This window comes from Aulonocara stuartgranti (genome assembly GCF_965226115.1).
Source record: "Aulonocara stuartgranti genome assembly, chromosome: 3".
Lineage (NCBI taxonomy): Eukaryota > Metazoa > Chordata > Actinopteri > Cichliformes > Cichlidae > Aulonocara > Aulonocara stuartgranti.
Genome location: NC_138941.1, coordinates 7,243,609 through 7,264,182, shown reverse-complemented (window position 1 = coordinate 7,264,182; position 20,574 = coordinate 7,243,609). Strand labels below are relative to the sequence as shown.

At 42.5% G+C, this 20,574-nt stretch overlaps 3 protein-coding genes across 3 annotated transcripts in view; all 3 read right to left on the bottom strand.

Annotated features, from left to right (window-relative positions):
* The window catches only part of LOC309702189 (protein NLRC3-like), a 306,079-nt gene that overhangs the window by 97,576 nt on the left and 187,929 nt on the right, over nucleotides 1-20,574 (bottom strand). The window lies entirely within an intron of this gene.
* LOC309703014 (uncharacterized protein) lies at nucleotides 16-5,713 on the bottom strand (the record flags this gene model as incomplete). The annotated part of the gene is made up of 4 exons (XM_082527716.1): nucleotides 16-19; nucleotides 103-276; nucleotides 5,182-5,355; nucleotides 5,700-5,713. 4 exons carry the CDS (start codon nucleotides 5,711-5,713, stop codon nucleotides 16-18), a joined length of 366 nt encoding a protein of 121 aa, XP_082383842.1.
* Nucleotides 7,746-14,837, bottom strand: LOC309703013 (uncharacterized protein; the record flags this gene model as incomplete). The annotated part of the gene is made up of 4 exons (XM_082527715.1): nucleotides 14,359-14,837; nucleotides 9,546-9,675; nucleotides 8,120-8,198; nucleotides 7,746-7,958 (listed from the first exon to the last, which is right to left on the bottom strand). Exons 2-4 carry the CDS (start codon nucleotides 9,662-9,664, stop codon nucleotides 7,746-7,748), a joined length of 411 nt encoding a protein of 136 aa, XP_082383841.1. The 5' UTR covers nucleotides 9,665-9,675; nucleotides 14,359-14,837.

Below are 20,574 nucleotides of genomic sequence, written 5' to 3'. Positions count from 1 at the left end.
GTGATTGTTCATGTGTCATCTGCCCGAAACAAACAGGAAGTGAGTGAAAGACACAGGAAATGTTTCCAGCTCTTCCTCCTCTATCAGATTTTCTCTCCATACCTGAGAGTGTCCAGTCTCCAGCCTGGATCCCTCAGTCCAGCCGAGAGCAGCTTCATTCCTGAGGGACCTGGATGATTGTAGCTCAGGTCCAGCTCTCTCAGATGGGAGGGGTTGGAGCTCAGAGCTGAGGCCAGAGAAGTACAGCCTTCCTCTGTGATCAGACAGCCTGACAGACTGCAGACACACAAAACAACAATCTATCTGTCAACAGTTGTTTTCTCTTTGTCACAATAACATCTATCCATCCATTGTAACTTTATTTATAAGTGACAATACCCAACAGACAACAACAGTCATCTGAAGCTGTTTAACAGTGTAAGGTAACTGCCTCCACTGTGAGCAGCACTTGGTGATGGTGGGAAGAAGAACTCCCTTTGACACAAAGATCCTCCCAGTGAAAACAGGCTCCAGGAGGAGCATCTACCATGACTGGTTGCAGGGTGAGGGGAAAGGGAAGAGATGAGCTCAGAGAGACAAGAACAAAACAGAGAGACAAAAGTTAAGGACATGCAGTAGTGACATATAAAAGCATCAGGAGTGAAAAGAGGGGAGAAGAAAGCAGAGCATCATGGGAAGTCCACCAACAGCCTGAGCCTATAGCAGCATAACTAAGGGATGGTTCAGGGTCACCTGATCCAGCTCGAACTATAAGCTTTATCAAAAAGGAAAGTTTGAAGCTGATCTTCAAAGTAGAGAGGGTGTCTGTCTCCTGAACTCAAACTGGGAGCTGCTTCCACACCCAGTCCAACATAGCCAGGCTTTCTTTGCTGCTTTGACAAAACCTCAAATCCCAGTCAGAGATGATGAGCATCATCACAGTGATGATCATTTCTCTGTAACCCAGGCTTTCTGCTTCAGGATCTGTGCACGCTCACAGAACAAGGAGACCTTTAAACATCATTTCACTAAATGGATGGACTGAGCTCAGCCTACAGATGAACTGGTGCCAGAGATCATAAAGAACATCAAACAGTCAAATTCAACACTTTTAATGGAAATATGAGATTAATGCTGCAGACAATCATGAAGCTGCTGAATTCATGAACATCAAGAATGCAGCGAGTGGTAAAATAAAGATTTGACCTCAGTGTGCTCAGTGTTCCTGTCTATTCCTAACATATTCCTAACATGATAGCTGCACTTTAGAGCTCTAAAACTGGAACTGACACATGTTTAAACTCTACATGTTACTCAGTACATTCAGTTCTGACACTCGCCCACAGTCCAACAAAGGAAACATGGAGATCACATCAGTTTGTCACCAAAGTCTAATTATTAGGGCAACATAACCTGTTATTATCTCGTTAACTCATTAACTGATTAACGTCAGCAATTATTTTAATCACAGTTTTTAAAATCATGATTATTGTGAAAGTGCTCACTGGCTCTGAATATAAAAGCCATGGGTCACAGGAGGGATGTTGATCAGTGCTGGCTTGAAATGGGCGTCATTATGCGTCTCAGCCAATGGGAGCATTGAGGGTGGACCTAATACTACTGCAGCGCTCACATGACCCAGGACAGAAAGAAAGGGGCGGGGACAGAAACATGGAGACAGGTACAGATCTTTGACATGTTCATTTTAAACTGTTCCAGGAGGCAGTGTTGATACAACTAAAGTTATCTGTTGTTGAAGAAGTCGGTCTGAGGAACGTTCTTAGGATCAACAAATGACGGCATGTATGAGCCTCAAGACGCAGCATCACAAGAAGAACACATGAGCTGTAGAAAAAGGAGAGACTACGAAAGCCACGGCGTTACAACATGAACCAGCTGTTACAGATGTAACACATGAGCTGCTATTAAACATGATGTATTTCTCAGTGTCCTGTCTGTGTGTGAGAGACAAACAGCCTCTGTATGTGTGTGTAAATACAGCATGAATATGTAGAGGACATGTTTGTGGATATAAGTAAATGAAAGCTCTGCGTCATTTGAATCTTCTTGTTTCTGTTGCAGGTCTGTGACTGAACTTCTGGGAGGAGAAACGTTGGTTTCATGCTCTGTGATTCTGTGTTTTGTCATCTCTCTCAGGTGATGGAGAGCTCAGATGATGACCCCGCCTACGTGGTCAAATTCAAGTCTACATTCAGAACAGACCTGGAGACACGCAAGCAAAATGCCAACATTGTATATGTGAAAACTGCTGCTGGAGCCAGATTCAAGGAGCTCAAGTGTTTACCCAGATCTTACTGAACTCACTGCAGGAACAGAGGGTTGTTGGAGGGAAACCTGTGGAAGCAACAACATCCGAGCCACCAGAGAAGAAGTTGGCCCTGTTGGTGCTTCATCAGAGTGTGAACAGGAGGAAGACTCAGCTGAGAACAGTGTGGTGGATACAGAGCAGAGCCCACCATCAGTACAGAGGCCTGTCCATCAGAGTGCTGCTCCAACATGCAGCACATGTACTTGGCCACAGCTGCAACATCTGTACCTGTGAAAGCTTCTTCTCTGTTGCTGCTCATATTGTGCAGAAGAAGAGAGTTTCTTTATCATCAGAAAATGTCAATGAGCTTGTGAGTCTTAGCAGCTGGCTCGGTGCAGAGGAGGAAGAACATGTCAAGTCAGAGGAAGATAAATGCAGTTCATGTTGTCAACTCAACCTGGACTGTTGAAAGAGTTTTTCTTTGTCTGGTTTCTGACTGAGATTCTCCAAAGGAAATCCAGCACAAACACACACTTCACACACTCAAAGTCCTGCACAGTAAATGAGCTGATGAGCGTTTGTGCTGCTGCCTGATAACAGAACAATAGTTCTGCTGCTTCCTGTTCTGCAAACACACATTTATAAATGTTCACTTGCTGTTGATCAAAGGTATGTTGGTGGCTCTGGACGCTGAGGGAACTTTGTAAAAAACTAGATCAAATGTTAACGTCCTGGCAGAGGCAAAGAACTTTGATTTGATATTTGATTAGATTCATGTTTCAGCTCAGACTGACAGAAATATTTGAACTGCTGCTGTGTTAAAGGGAACACTGCTGTTAGAAAGCACCTGATCTGTTTCTGCACACTGAATGTTGCACTTCTCATACTGCAGTACTATTAAAATAAGTACACAATACACTACTTTTGAACTCATGATTGCATGTTGCTGTAACAAAGCCATTAATGTGATTCAAAGTGTTCATGGTTTCCCAGCACAACAAATGATTGCACAAGTGTGACTGATCCACTTTCTAATGTGTGTGTAGCCCACACTGTGTCACTGTGTCACAGGTGAGTCTGTGTGTCCAGGTTCTATGAGGACAACAGGATATAGTGACTGAGTCCAGCAGCTTAAAGTCTGACTCCATCCTCCATTTAAATAACTCACAGCAACAACTGAACAGCTTTGCCTTTGTGTAGCTGACACTTCATTTTAATGTCCTTCTATTCTGGTTCATCTGGTCTCAGTTTCTATAAGCACACAGGTTTCATCAGGACTCTATGACCTCAGTAATCTTTGCTGGGCCTTAATGCTCTGAACAAAGCTGCACAGCACAAGACTAAATAGAAATGAATCAGTCTTTCATTCTCACTGCTGTTTGACTTCAGCTCTCAATGTCCCACCATAACCCATGGAAAGAATTACTGTCCATCCAGGCTGCTGAACATGAAGCTGAAGAAGGTGGAGTATTGTGAGGGCTGATGGAGATGATGATGAGGAATCCAGGAGCAGTGGGTGGATGGCAGCATCAGCATGAAGGATCAGTGTGAGAACACATCATCATCCACAAAGGAAACCAGTCTGAGTGTCTGACGCTCTTGTTAGAAAGACGCAGTCCCAGCAGTTAGCTTGTCTGCTAGTTAGCTGAGAGCTAACTCACTTGTACATTGAATACCAAACCGTGTAAACCAGGGGTGTCAAACATAGACTGGGATCATACCATTATGTGAAAGAAGACGGAAATGTCCCATAGACAGCAAGGGTAGTGGTAGAGACCAGTACACAGAGAAATGGGAGCTGTACTGAAATGCAAGCGTGTCAGGAAAGAGTGAAAAGGCAAAATGAGCAGCATCTGGCTGCATTTCAGTGATATTGGAGACCACAAAGCTGAGTGCAACATTTATACAGGAGATATACAGGAGACGCTGAGAGTAGAACTGATAAAATTAGGAGCTGGCTAAAGTGAGACCCATTTTTATTTCCACCCATTTTCCACTGTGGAGGACAAAAGGTTTCAAACTGGTCCAGGTCTTAAACCTCACGTGTTCTTCCTAATAGCAGTAAATGGATAGAAATAAGGCTTTTATGAAAACACTGAATAAAACTTGCTGCCTTTAAAAAGACTAAATGTACAGTTCAGTATTGAATACTACATAAAATAAACTATATATAAAGTGTGTCTGAATGGCAGAGATGCAGAAATATGTGCATGTAGCACAGAGCCACGGCTCAGTGTCTGAATGAGTCTCACAGACCTGAATGTGCTGTTGAAGCCATTTATAATTAGAACGTAATTCTTTACTCGTTTGATCTGCTCCTTACCACAAGCCACCAGACGTAGAAGGTTTTGGACTTTTAACTATATTTTCTGAAGTTTTACAACTTTTCTTACTGTTAAAAACCTCGTTATGGCCATTCATGCTGTACAAAGTAATTAGACATGTGTGGTATCTACAGAAACGTCAGGATCTCAGCTAAAAGTTCACAAAACCATCTCAACAACCACCAAACAGCTGAAACAGCAGGTGAACAGATCACACAAAAAAGATGTAAACACAAATCCCCCTGATCATCTGTTTTTTAAACATGAAGCGTCGTTTTGGACGTTCATTTACTGCTGGTTCAGTGAATTTTGGTTGGACAGTGATGAAACCTGCAGCCTCAGAATCTGTGAGAAGTCTGCTTTCAGCACCCAACAGCATTGTTGTGTTGTGTGCTGTGGATCCACCTCTGCAAACTCATCACTGTTTCACCATCATGTTTCCACTTAGACAATAACAAAGGAAGCAGTTCCCAGGAACTACTTCCTGTCTTGTTAACATAAGAGTACGTTGCCCTTCAAAACACCTCCACTTCTCCTCTTATTAGAGGACTGCCTTATTATTAATCTGCTAATTCTGTCAGTTGATGAAAGAAAAATGCTTGATCTTACCTGAGAGTTTCCAGTGTACAGTGTGGACTCTTCAGTCCTTCAGACAGAAGCTTCACGCCTGAATCCTTCAGGTTGATGTTACTCAGGTCCAGCTGTCTCAGATTAGAGGTCTGAGAGCTGAGACCTGAGGCCAGAGCTTCACAGCTTCTCTCTGACAGGCCACAGTGACTCAGTCTGAAAAATAACAGATAAACAATTACAAAAATAAAACACTTATGTTGAAGCGTAATGAGATACTATTATATTTAGCAATATTTCATCTTGTTTTGTCAGGAAACTGAGCACTGATGCAGAGCAACATGTGGAGAGAATCAGAGGAGAAGAAGTGAAGAGAGAACAGCAGTAAAACAACACTGAATTGTTCAGTGTGCTTTTGATATCAACAGAATGTGTCAAACTTCTTTATTTTGTATTTGTTTTAGTAGAATTGATGATTATCACTTAGATAACAACCACAGGCCAGGTCTAAATTGCACTTTGGTGACAGTTACACCCAGAAATATTTCAGAAACGTGGACAATTTGTGCTCCATTGTATTCGGTATTGAACAAACTGAGTACCGATGACCACTTAATATTTTTGATATTTTATTTGAGTTGTTCCACCTGATCTGTGTTAACTAGAATAAACATTTAAAAGCTAAAGCTATGATCACATATGTACTTACAGAGCTTTGTTGGAGGCTTTGACCACTGGCAGCAGCCTCAGAAGAGCCTCCTCTGAAGCAGAGTATTTCTTCAGGTCAAACACATCCAGATCTTCTTCTGATGACAGTAAGATGAAGACCAGAGCTGACCACTGAGCAGGAGACAGTTTATCTGTGGAGAGACTTCCTGATCTCAGGGACTGTTGGATCTCCTCCACTAGAGAACGATCATTCAGTTCATTCAGACAGTGGAACAGATTGATGCTTTTCTCTGCAGACAGATTCTTACTGAGCTTCTTCTTGATGTACTGGACTGTTTCCTGATTGGTCTGTGAGTTACTTCCTGTCTGTGTCAGCAGACCTCGTAGGAGAGTCTGATTGGTCTGCAGTGAAAGACCCAGGAGGAAGCGGAGGAACAAGTCCAGGTGTCCATTTGGACTCTGCAAGGCCTTGTTCACAGCACTCTGGTGGAGAGACTCTTTTTTTCTAAAAAAACTAGACCGCTTGGATGTTGTTTGTTGTTGTTCCATCAGATTGAGTCCAGAGTTGATGAAGGTCAGATGGACATGAAGAGCAGCCAGAAACTCCTGAACACTCAGATGGATGAAGCAGAACACCTTGTCCTGGTACAGTCCTCTCTCCTCTTTAAAGATCTGTGTGAACACTCCTGAGTACACTGAGGCTGCTCTGATATCGATGCCACACTCTGTCAGGTCTGATTCATAGAAGATCAGGTTTCCTTTCTGCAGCTGATCAAAAGCCAGTTTTCCCAGAGACTCCATCATCTTCCTGCTCTCTGGACTCCAGTGTGGATCTGTGTCAGCTCCTCCATCATACTTGACCTTCTTCACTTTGGCCTGAACCACCAGGAAGTGGATGTACATCTCAGTCAGGGTGTTGGGCAGCTGTCCTCCCTCTCTGGTTTCCAGCACATCCTCCAGAACTGTAGCAGTGATCCAGCAGAAGACTGGGATGTGGCACATGATGTGGAGGCTTCGTGATGTCTTGATGTGGGAGATGATCCTGCTGGCCTGCTTCTTATCTCTGAATCTCTTCCTGAAGTACTCCTCCTTCTGTGGGTCAGTGAACCCTCTGACCTCTGTCACCATGCCAACACAGTCAGGAGGGATCTGATTGGCTGCTGCAGGTCGTGTGGTTATCCAGAGGCGAGCAGAGGGAAGCAGTTTCCCCCTGATGAGGTTTATCAGCAGCACATCCACTGAGGTGGACTTTCTAGGGTCAGTTAAGATTGTAGTTTTGTGGAAGTCCAGAGGAAGTCGACACTCATCCAGACCATCAAAGATGAACACAACCTGGAAGTCTTCAAAGCTGCAGATTCCTGCTTCTTTGGTTTCAGTAAAGAAGTGATGAACAAGTCCCACCAAGCTGAACTTTTCCTCTTTCAGCACATTCAGCTCTCTGAAAGTGAATGGAAATATGAACTGGATGTCCTGGTTGGCTTTGTCTTCAGCCCAGTCCAGGCTGTATTTCTGTGTTAAGACTGTTTTCCCAATGCCAGCCACTCCCTTTGTCAGCACTGTTCTGATTGGTTCATCTCTTCCAGGTGAGGCTTTAAAGATGTCTTCTTGTCTGATGGTTGTTTCTGGTCTGTCTGGTTTCCTGGATGCTGTTTCAATCTGTCTGACCTCATGTTCATCATTGACCTCTGCAGTCCCTCCCTCTGTGATGTAGAGCTCTGTGTAGATCTGATTCAGGAGGGTTGGGTTTCCTGCTTTAGCGATGCCCTCAAACACACACTGGAACTTCTTCTTCAGGGTGGATTTAAGGTTACGATGACAAACTGCAGCATGAAGTTCTGAATGAGAAGAAAAATAAACACTCAATTCCAAAAAGAACTAATCTTTAAAACATGTTGCTCCATCTTCCATCTCTGGAAAATGTTCATTTATCCAGCAGCTTAAATCTTTAGATAAATCCTCTTACTGCTCTGCAGATGGTCAGCCAGCTCCTCCTGCTTCATTCTCCTCAGGAAGTCCACTGTGATCTTCACAAACGCCTCTCTGCTGCTGCTCCTCTGACTCTCAAAGCATTCTGGGTAATCTGGACTCAGAACCTTCTGGATCTTCTTCAGCTCGTTCTTCACAAAAGTGATGATGTTGTCCTCCAGCAGCTGGAACAGAATATTTATGAATGAGCCAATCAGACTGAAATCATGGAGCCAAACATCAGATCCATGTTGGACACACTGACGATCCACTGGTCTACAAAGAGCAGCATGGAGATGACTGTGAACAGAACAGATGTAACAGTAGTTGTTGTACATGTACAGACCATAAATATGGAGTCCAGCTGTGTTTGATGCTGCTGGGCAGACTGACCACTGGGAACCTCTGAGCTCTGCTGCTCCACTCTGTGGAGGAACCATGAAGGATTAGATCAACACAGGATAAAGATCCAGGAGTTTCTGCTCAAATAACTTCATCTGAATCAAGTCTGTCAAGTTTTAAACTCTCAGATTGTGAACATATCAGTAATTTTCAGTCTGTTTTCATGGACGTCCTTTCAGTGGTGATGTCAGGGATGATTTTGAAGAAGCTCATCAAACTGAACCATCAGCAGATCACTGCTCCAAAACCAGAACATGATCCGAGTCTCCCTCCACCACCAGAACACCAGCTTTACTAACGTGGTAGATCAGTGTAGTACAGATCAATAACTGATGAGTCATTTGATCAAAATCACTGAGTGCTTCACGTCTGACCCTCTGATGCTTCTGTAGACATTTTGCATATTTAATGAATGTCTGACAGTTTTACATTCATTCTATGAACACAGTGGAAATGTTGTGTTATAGTCTCCATGTTGTTTCCAGCATCATAAATTCTTCAGTTCAGAAAATTAGATTCTTTCTTCACAGCTGAAAAACAACAACATTTATTCTCTATTGAAATCTGCATCGTCCACTCCAAAGGTCACAATCTGAAGGTAACATCTGGTTTTGTTCCCTGTGGTTAACTCTGAGCATCAGTATGGTGGGATTTATCCACTACATCCACACCACTGTGGTTCAGTGTTGTCCTGATGGAGTAACAGCAGCCAGTATGATCCAGGCTTTAGCTGCTGGGTCTCTGTGTGACCTCTCAGACTGTTTAACAGATCAGACACAAAGAGAATCAGAGCAGCTCTGTTCTTTAAAGACAAACATGAACCCACTCAGGTCACACTTTCCCCACAGATATGAGCATCACTGTCCTCAAACAGCAAATGACCAAGTCGAACATTTGGATCTTTTCTCTTTCATTCTTTTCTTTTTAATAAATCTTTGTAACAATCTGAGGATGTTTCAGGTCATATTTATCCAGGAAACACAAACATGTAAAGGAGTCATCACAGCTCTCTGACCTCGTTGCTCCAGGTTCACCACTGAAGTCTGGAGGGTGATCTTTGGACCGGTCACTCCTCACAGACGGACAGCTGGACCCTGCAGACTGTGACCTCTGACCTCTGCAGACACAAACATGATTGAAGCAGCTGTGGTCACACAGACTGCAGATAATGCAGCTGTTTCCTGTCAGTAACATCCTCTTAGATTAGAGTTCAGCTTTTTACAGGAAAACTGGACAAAACTGATTTTTGTTACAAACTCATTTTCATTTCCTCTCAGCTCACAAACAGTCAGACAATCAACCAGAGTCAACACTGATTATAATGTCAGTGCAGAATTATTTCTGTTACTCAGTGAGTTCAGCTCTCTGACCTCGTTGCTCCAGGTTCACCACTGAAGGCTGGATTTCGATCTTTGGACCGGTCACTCCTCACAGACGGACAGCTGGACCCTGCAGACTCTGCTCTGTCCTCCTCTTCCTCCATCATCATCTTCAGTCAGTCTGAGAGGTAAACCACAAACACTCAGTGAGTTCACATTAACAGGAGTAACTGAGTTACAGTCGCTGACCTCTGACCCGTCATGTGACCATGAAACCAGGTCAATATGTCTGTAGGTTCAGTCATCCAGGTCATGTGATCTAAGGAGCTTGGAGAGAAAACAGACGTCTTTAAGTTTCTGGAAGACGTTTCATCTGAGAAGCTTCTTCAGCTCTAAAACCAAACGGTGGAGAGTCCCAGATATTTAAACCTGAGAGGGAAAGAAAGCATGTCGCTGACCCACCACTGATGTTATTTCAAGGAGGAAACTGAGAGCCTTTGCACCAGGAGCACAAACATCAGCTCCAGCAATGATCCACTGATGTGTTTTTATTCCATGTATGAATGTTGTTATTGACAGAGATGACGTTTGTGTGTCAGTGATGCAGTGACTGTTGTTGTTACCTGTACAGGCTGGTTAGACTCTATGAAACAGATCATACAGATCTCTGCATGTTAGAAGAGACTATTAAAGGTCATGAATGAGACAAAGGCAGGGAGGCGTCCTTTACAGCTAAACAGCAGAGTGAGAGAACAGCCAGCACCTCTACATTTATCACATTATACAGCACATGTATGATACTGACAGGGATGAGAAGAATTTAGTGATTCTGATCCCATCATTGATATTACTTATTGATTCTCAGTAGCTCTGCTCTGACAGTCACCACCATCACTGAGCAGCATATCAAAGACATTTGTGCACATTAACTGCATGTTGTGGCTCAAATGTTTGTGCATGTTGGAGGCATTTCCTGTTTGTTGTGATCAGTGTTGGTCATTACTCAAAACAGTCATTATTACACATATTACACAGAACACTTTGATTAAAAGTAATGGAGTACGTTACTTCATTACTCCTCATAACATTACTTTGATGTTACTGTGTGAAATGAACAAATGAGCATGTAACAACATAAAGCTGAGGTACAGCCCCACACACCAACACAGATCCTGATGAGGTCACGTGATGTTTCTCTGAGTGTTTATGAACACAAATCAAAGATGAAACAGCACAAAGACACTTCAAAGTGATTCTACTGTAGAAACATGAACAGGTAGAAACCTGCAGCCTGACTGCTCATCACTTTGTTACCTGTTCAAGTTCAGCAGCAGCAGCTCACTTTATCACGGTGCTGGTCTGGGGTCAGTGTTTACTCAGCTTTAACTAGTGATGGGACGTTCTGTATCGAGGCTTCGAAGCGTGTGTCGAGTAATGGAGGGGGCGTTTCCGCGAAGCGCGTATCGAGGCTTGCTTCATTTATGGGAGGAGCTGAAAATGATGACGTCCGAAGCCTCGCTGCCCGGCTGTACCACGTGACTGGTTCAGGAAGCGGTTCGAACTTTGCCGCGAGCTATGACAGCGATATAAACCCCTCAGACAAAATGTGGGCGTTTGATGGAGAGTTCCGGTTAGTGAGAGTTAGAGACAGTTTAGAAAAAAAAAATCGCCTACGACCTGCCACAGTGGAGAAACTGTTTCTTTTTAACAAAAACCAATGATGTGTCCCCTAAACACTAATCACTGTCCTTGCCTCAATGTTACAAAAGCACAACCACTGTCCACACCTCACCTCACAGTATATGATCATTTCCATTTTAGGCATTTCCAAATAATCATGTTCCATACTGCCAGTATAAATATACACAGTACACTGCATCACTACAATATACATGTTTTACACACTCCTTTTGTTGTTGACATTTACAGGCTGTGTGCAAAAAGGCCACACTCTTCAAATTCATCAGCTGCTCTGCTATCAGTCCACTAGGTGGAGCCTGAAGCACACACGATGCATTCACTGACACACACTGAGTCACTGTGACTGGAAGCTTCAGTCAGTCCAACACGTGTGAACATTTTAAACCTTTCAGTTGATGGACTACTTTTAATTAACTGCTTTAGCCCACTTACAATGAAAATTTAAAAAAATCTTGTTCATGACGTGTGTAGTATGTTAACACTATTGGAAGGAAAAAAAAAACTTGAACTCCAATTTTGAAAACACAACTTTCTTTTTTTTTTATAAAGCTCTGACTTGTATTATGAGTCTGTGGTCTGGGAGAGAGTCTGTAACTCTGTCTGCAACATACAGTAAATAATGACCAATGTTGGTGATAGAGGATTTTTATTATGCAATATGATCAAGTATAATCAAATGTGCTTTATATTCAAATACAATATAATCAAGTGTGTTTTATTTTCTAGTGTTCATATATTTTCACGTAACTGAGTCTATTTGTTAACACAAACGCAATGTATTCTTTTTTAGTATCTGTGATGTCAGATAAGCATGATAAACTTCTGTATTCTTTACCCCAGTCTGAAAGGTCAGACAGGTTGAGATAATGCCTGAACTCTCCTCCTGTAACTGAAAAGAGGAAGTACTATGTAATCAGTTTCTTACCCTATAAATAAAGGAACAAGACATGCATTCTGTGTGTGTGATTTTGCTGAGAGGCACACACCCATGCGCATGTCTTAAAACTCTCTGATTTGGTCTGCAAGTGTCTTATTTTCTCTTACTTGTGAAAATAAATGTCAAAACCCCTGACAGTTGGGCAGTTAATTATATAGTTACTTCTTCAAAAAAGTAACTGAGTTATGCAAACAAAGTTTTTTGCAGCTGTTTACCTAAAAATGCAGCCAAGGTGTTTTTTTAAAATAAACATTTCAAACTATTTACAGAACAATCAGCTGTTCTGCATCAAATCTGATGCCACACAAATTATTTGTGCCGCTCCAAAAAATAATTCCTGTCCTCTATGAGATGAAGGAGAACAACAGCCTGATACCTGCAGGCCTGACAGCAGCAGATGTGTCACTGCTGTAACACCTGTAACACTCAGCAGTCGCCTCATTGTTCTGACACACACAACAACACTATTGACTACACTACACACTAACTACACACTAACTACACACTAACTACACAAGATTTGCTCTAAACACCTCAAATCTCTCACATCTCAAACACGCCGTCACTCCGTTTCTTAACAACTAAATGCCATGTTTTGATTGGTTTACTTTAATTTCAAAGAATTCTTTTTGTGTGCGCAACACAGATTTTCTCTGCGCAGAGACCGTGCCAACAGTGCGCAATTCAGAATCAGAATCAGAATCAGAAAGGGGTTTATTGCCAAATGTTGAGCAGGTTTACAACATTAGGAAATTGCTGCGGTGCTTCAGTGCAAACAAACTGTCATAAATTGCGCTTAAATAGACATGAAAAAAATAAAAGTAGGAATAAGAATTAAAAGTGCTACGTAGAAAGATATGTGCATGAGATATACATGAGATATATACATGAGAATAAGAATTAAGAGTGCTGCGTAGAAAGATATATACATGAGTGCAGGTGGTGATCAGTGCCAAACATGGAATGATGCAGTGACACAGCGTAGGGTCCTGTGTTTGTGGCGGGGACAGTCATACGGTTATTGTTCATGTGTCCAACAGCAGAGGGGAAGAAACTGTTCTTATGGCGAGAGGTTCTGGTGCGAATGGACCGAAGCCTCCTGCCTGAGGGGAGCAGGTCAAACAGACTGTGTCCAGGGTGAGAAGGGTCAGCTGAGATCCGAGCTGCACGCCGCAGTGTCCTGGAGGTGTACAGGTCCTGCAGAGATGGGAGTCTGCAGCCAATCACCTTCTCAGCAGAGCGCACAACACGCTGCAGTCTCTGTTTGTCCCTGATAGTGGCTCCAGCGTACCACACGGTGATGGAGGAGGTGAGGATGGACTCGATGATTGCAGTGTAGAACTGCATCATCGTCCGTGTTGGCAGGTTGAATTGCGCACGTGCGCAGCTTAGAGGGAACATTGCTCACAAGGTGACTACCAATAAAAATGAGTGTGCTTCACTGTCAGAGCTACGGTGATTCAACCAGTAGGTCGAATGACTTGATAATAAAAATGTTTATTTGATGCTTTGCATTGAGGCGCATTGTTGAATTTGCAGGGACACAATAACCACAGATCAGTTGTTCAAACCACTACAGTAGGGAGCCATGTTATGAATAATAATAATACTAATAATAATGTTAATTTAAGTAATTGTTTTTGACTGAACATCACATATAATGTAACAAGCAGAAAATTCAGGTTAAGTGCATTATCAGCATTTGGAGGAGCTCCTTATCCTTCTCTTTACTGCTCACCTCTTACAAAGTGTTCACACAGTTTGCTAGCCTCTGTCAGCCTGCTAGCTATGCTAACAAGTCTACTACACACACTTGACTCGGTCACATGACAGACAGCAGAGATAGCTGCTCTGCTAGCTAAGCTAACTCATGTTAAAGGTCAAAGAAATGAGGCGATGCTGCTGGGAGTTACGTCACAGACTAGCAGAATTTAGTTATTCAGCATAATATTTAATCCTTATTATCTCCTCCTCTCACCTCTGTTTACATCTAAAAACAAGAAAATTTAGCCAACAGTTTATTAGCTTTGGTGAAATTATAAACAGGCATCAGCGCGGTCACCTATACTGTCCTTTAATGCTAGAGCAGCAGGAACACCAGTTAATCTAAAATCTCCTTTTCTCTCTGAAACAAAGTGACAGCAGACTGAGTCAAAGACAGAAACCTTATTTAAACACCAAATATTCACTTCCTGATCCAGGATTCAAAGAGGACGTTGAACTTACTCAGCTTCTTCCAATGAACGTCTTCACTCTGCAGCTCTCTGCTGCCTGGACCAGGTCTGTGTAGAAACAGAAAATCCTCTGCTTCTTCTCCGTCAGCAGTCGTCTGTGTCTGCAGGCTGCGTCACATTAAACACTTCACACCAGCAAAGACTCTGAAGCTCACAGGTCAAAGGTCAGCTGCTGCACCTTTTGTGATATTAATTTGATCAATAATTAACCTGCAGCAGGTTTCTGCTCCAACTCCAACACACAGAAAACAACCCTGAGAACGAATCAGATGGTGTGTGGGTGTGTCTGCAGGCTTCAATAGATGAGCATTAAACACTCAGCAAAGAGGCTGAAGCTCACAGGTCAAAGGTCAGCTGCCACACTGTGTATAACAATTCACTTTTGAACAGTAGATAGCCTGTAGGCGTCTCTGCAGTGATAAACAGTTTACACATTAAACACTGAACCATAAAAGAAGCTTAAGCTGCATCTCACAGGTCAAAGCTCAGCTGCTGCACCCACTTATGAGTTTAAATAAATCATTAATCATGATTTTTTTCCCTCTCAGCACTTTCACTTGGCCTTGGAGTGTTCTGACGGAGCTACACTGTATGTTTCAAATGTTGTAAATAAATTGGGAGTTAGGGCTGGGCAATATGGCCTAAAATCCATATCGCGGTATAATTTGAAGCATGTGCGGTAACAATATATATCGCGATATATTCTTTTCTTCTGTATAACATATTTTCCACACTATAAGGACTTACAATCCTTTAATTTTCTCAAAAATCAAGAGTGTGCCTTATGTATGAATTCTGGTTGTGCTTACTGACCTCGAACCGATTTGGGCGTGCAGAAATCTGTTAAAAAATGTTTTAGTAGAACTTTGGTAAGCTACGAAGCCGCACTGCTTGATGGATTGTCAGACCATTACGGCTGCCGTGGTGAGGAGCTTCGCGGAGTAATCTGGGTCTAAAACTCCGACAGCTTCAGGTCCCAAAGTCAAACGAACACTAAGAGTTAAAAACGGTCTAAATTCTTTCATCTTTAATAAAATCATCAGCGTTGCTGCTTTACCAGGTGTAACAATTAAGTTTAACATCCATGAAAACAGAATTTATTAAATTTAACGGAGTTAGAAGTTAACAGGAAGTCAGCTCGCTAGTTTACACCTAAACATTTCATACCATGTTCTGACTGAGAGATTTTTGAAACTAATTCAAACAGCTCTGCTATCACTTCCACCATAAATGAAGACAGAAAACTAAACAGCAGTGGCGTTTGCAGGGTTACTGAAGTTGGACTACCTGGTATATAATGTTGTGCTACGTGATTGCTAGCGACACAGCTATGTTAGCATAACATTAGCACAGTGAAGCTGGAGGATGAACCCCAACTCTTTTTCCACTCGATAAAAGTTAACGTGAGTGATTCTGGTGGTCAGGGACAAATGCAATCGCATAGCAGGATGCTGTACACGGGCCAAACTTCAGTCAGGAGAACAACTGAAATCATCCATCCACAATACGAGGTTAGTTATGATTCGTCTCGGAACTGAGGACGCCATCATCTACCTGCTCAATCGTGTCTACACCCATCTGGACCAGCCGGCGAGCACTGTGAGGGTCATGTTTTTTGACTTTTCCAGTGCTTTCAACACCATCAGGCCGACCCTCCTGGGTGATAAGTTAGCAGCGATGCAGGTGGATGCTTCTCTGGTGTCCTGGATTGTTGATTACCTGAAAGGAAGACCACAATATGTACGTCTCCCACAGTGTGTGTCTGACAAGGTGATCAGCAACACAGGGGCACCACAAGGGACCGCCTCTCCCCCTTCCTCTTCACCCTCTACACCACAGACTTCAGCCACTGCACAGAGACCTCCATCTTCAGAAGTTTTCTGATGACTCTGCGGTGGTTGGATGCATCAGCAGGGATGATGAGACAGAGTACCGGGCTGTGGTCGACTCCTTTGTCACGTGGTGTGAGCAGAATCATCTGCAGCTCAACGTGGCAAAGACCAAGGAACTGATCGTGGACTTCAGGAAGACCAGGAAACACTTGACCCCTGTTTCAATCCAGGGGGTCAGTGTTGACATTGTGGAGGACTATAAATACCTTGGAGTACACATTGACAATAAACTGGACTGGGCTAAAAACACCACAGCACTTTACAGGAAGGGCCAGAGTCGTCTCTATTTTTTGAGGTGACTGAGGTCCTTCAACATCTGCCAGAAAATGCTGAGGATTTTCTATGAGTCTGTTGTGGCCAGTGCGATCCTCTATGCTGTTGCATGCTGGGGGAGCAGGCTGAGGGTCGCAGATGCCAACAGACTTAATAAACTAATCCGTAAGGCCAGCAATGTTGTGGGGATGGAGCTGGACTCCCTCAAGGTGGTGTCGGAGAGGCGGATGCTGTCCAAGATAAAGACAATGTTGGATGACACCTCCCACCCACTCCATGACATGCTGGTCAGTCACAGGAGCACATTCAGTGAGAGACTGAGGTTACCGAAAAGCACCACTGAACGACACAGTAAATCATTCCTGCCTGCCTGTCTGTCTTGTCTTAATGTTGGTTTAAAATGGAGCACTGTAACAAAAAATAATTTCCCCCAGGGATCAATAAAGTATTCTGATTCTGATTAATATACTGCAACAACATGGGAATAGAGCAGCTGCGAGAGAATTCAACATTAATGAATCAATGTTACGGAAGTGGAGGAAGTGCAGTTTTTGGCTTTCCCCGTATTTCAAAAGTGCTTTATCTCTTTGTTATGACTGTCGCCCGCCATAATTTGAAGAGGATAATGGTTGGTCGTGTCCAAATTCATGGGCTGCATCCTCCTGAGGCCGCATTTGTAGACCGATTACGTCACAGCGACGCGCCGAAGGCTGTCCAAATTCGTAGACTCCTCCGAATGCAGCCGACAAATGCGTCCTCCTTTTCCCCGAATTTGAAGGATGGGTCGGGTGTGTCCTTCGTGGCCTACCATATCCTAGAATTCATAGCGCGGCCCAGCCAAACTCCAGTTTCCAACAATGGCGGCCGCTACTAAGTTTTAAAATTACTCATACTAATCTTTCTGTGTCACAAAATAAACTTTTAACATATTTTCATGCGAGAAAGTAGCTGTGTAAACATCAAATATCTGCTCGGTTTATCAAGGTATCGCATATTTGCAAAAGTGCTTCGACGTTTTCGGAGACGTCTGCTACCCAGCTAGCCGGGAGCTCGAGGGTTACTGATGCGGCCGAGAACGGCACAACTCCCGGCACATCATTTTCAGATCACCGCGGACTATCGCTGCTCGATTTAAACGTAATGTATAAGTCACTTAGACAACCTAAAAATTTTATTGTTGGGCTTTTTTTCAGTGTTTTGTTTCTTCGTGAGTAAATCGGTTTGGCTAAGATTAAAGTTATTAGATTAGATTAGATAAAATAAAACTTTATTAATCCCCCGGGTGGGTTCCTCCTTGGTTTTTACACAGCTGACTAAACGTGAAACAGAAAACTGATTAAACAGAAGTATGAGACAGTCGAGAATTTATGCCAGTGTCCTGTTATATTTTAGATAGCAAGGAGCAGACGGCTGAGTTTATTAAACTCCACCGAGACAGCGGTGACGCTAATCTGAAGGCTAGACCGTCCAATTTCACGGCCGTTTACTTCCGGCCTACTCGACCTTCTGAGGACCCGGCCCACGTAGACCGCGAAGGCCGGGTCCTCAGGAGGATGCAGCCCATGAATTTGGACACGACCAGCGTAGCCGCTGCGATGCTTTAGACCAAAAAAGGCACAGCTTGATGACATCATCAACATGCGCTATCGCGATAGAGCGATATATATATATATATATTAGGGGTGCAACGATATTCGTATCGATATTGAACCGTTCGATACAGTGCTTTCGGTTCGGTACGCATATGTATCGAACAATACAATTTTTTTCAATTTTTTTTTTTTTTTTTTGTGTCCCATTTGGATCTATAGCCATCAGAATTGTTGTCTTGAGGCCAAGAAAGATGCCAAGAGGATTTATTTTAAGTGGATCATCATATTGGTCCATTTGATTGACCTTTATTATAATTATGAATTAATTTTATTTTCAGTTGCAAACGGGACAGACATGACTGTGGGATAGGACAGGGGGAAAGAATGAAAGAAAGAGGGGGAGAGAAAGAAAGAAAACCAAAGGGGAGAAAAAAAAAAGAACAATACAAAATTTGTAATTTATTTTATCAACTTTCCTTCTGACGATGCTGTCTGTGTTGAGCGCTCAGTGAATCTGCATTTGACTACTCCGCCTAGGCTCGAGAGTGCAGCCTAGGCGGAGTAGTCGAACGCAGATTCACTGAGCACTCAACACAGACAGCATGGTCAGAAGGAAGAGCGCAGGGCAAGCTAGCGAGACAGAAGTGGACCTCCCCACCCTCATTCAGATCTGGCGTTTGGAATTATTTTGGTTTTCATGTGACGTATGACCCTGAAGGTAAGCGAGTCATGGACTAAAGTAAAACAGTATGTTGGATGTGCCATGCAATGCTCAATTACATGGGTGGGAGCTAGTGTGTTAGCGCAGTTAGCTCGTTAACGTGTTGGCCGTCTAGCCCCTCTGTATAGGGTAGCTCGTTAACGGAGATTTGCCGTGTTGTGGCGTTAAGGTTATTTCAACGAGATTAACCTGAAAGCACTAGTGGGAACACAACGAATATGACTGCACATTTACACCGACATCATCCTAGTGCAAAGACAAAAACAAGCATGCATGCTACAAACTTTAGCCGAGTCATTTAGACAGCTGTTAGCACAGGATTCTCCTTATGGAGACCTGATATGTTTAATATGCTGCTGAGAATATAGCCCAGAAGAAGCGGATAGTATAGCTTTTATTTTGGAAAGAGACATTTCTCTGTAATAAACTCTCTTTTCCAAAGATGAGTGATTCCTCAATCAGATACAGGGCTCGCAATATCGCTAGCCCGACGTCCCGGGGCTATATCTGCCCTGCCTGTCGGGCTATTGTAGGAAGGAAAAATATATGTCAATGCTTTTGCATTCTTTCAGAAATGTAGCTGGGTAATTATGTCATTGGGTGAGCCACTGTCAATATGTGACATATTGAAATCGTGTTTGAATTTGCGCTTGTTTTTTTGCTTTCACTTTGCAATCGCGCGAACTGTGTATAGAGAGCGACAGCACTGATCTGTGAGTGATGATAATTTGTGCACCAATTCCTCTGACATCGTCTTATTAATTGTTAGCTTACTATGCAAACATGACAAGTGAAATCTCCCGCAGCTTAAACATGTGAGAGGTTGATCGCGCAGAGAATCGCTGAGCTTATGTGAGTGCGGCAGGATATATATTTCACTACGATGACCTGGATGACTGAGAACCTTCACAGACAGATATATATTTTAGTTCTGCTGAGCCAAATAAGACAGGTCAGGGTGAAGAAGTGACAGCCAAAGAAAAGCTTACCACAAAACGGAGAAGTTATGACAAATCAGACTATAAGGCAAAAAGAAAGTGCAGCTTTATGGTTTCATGGACAAAAGAATTTCTGTGGCTGCAATATGACGAGCTAAAAAACAACACGCACAAGGGTTAGGGTTAAATTTAAAAACTGTACTTTTGTGTTAAAATATATATTTATAATTTTAATAAATGACAAATTAAAAAGGCATGAACATTTTTTTTGTATCGAAAAAATATCGAACCGTGACACCAAAGTATCGAACCGAACCGAACCGTGAATTTTGTGTATCGTTGCACCCCTAATATATATATATTTATTTTTTTTATTTTTATTTTTTTTTATTAGTAATATAAACATACAAACAAAATGCACCATATATTACAGATTCAGAGAATAGACCTTTCTTACATATTAGGAACTTTCATGCATAGTGAAAATAAAATACAAAGATGGGGTCACATAATTCAACAAATTATTAACTCACTAAATCAAAATCTTCTATAAAGGAAATAAAAGAAGCAGCCTTTTTCTTCTTAACTAAAGTCAAAGATTTAACCAACAGGTTTAAGTCGTTTTTCCAGTAAGCTAGTGTTGGTTTAGTCTTAAAAAAACGACATTTATGTATAAAATGCTTGCACAAGATTAATAACACATTAACACCATAATTAGCTTTCTTTTCTTTCAAAAACACTCCAAACATTATCATATTTAGGGTAAATGGGGTAATTTGAATCCCCTTGGAA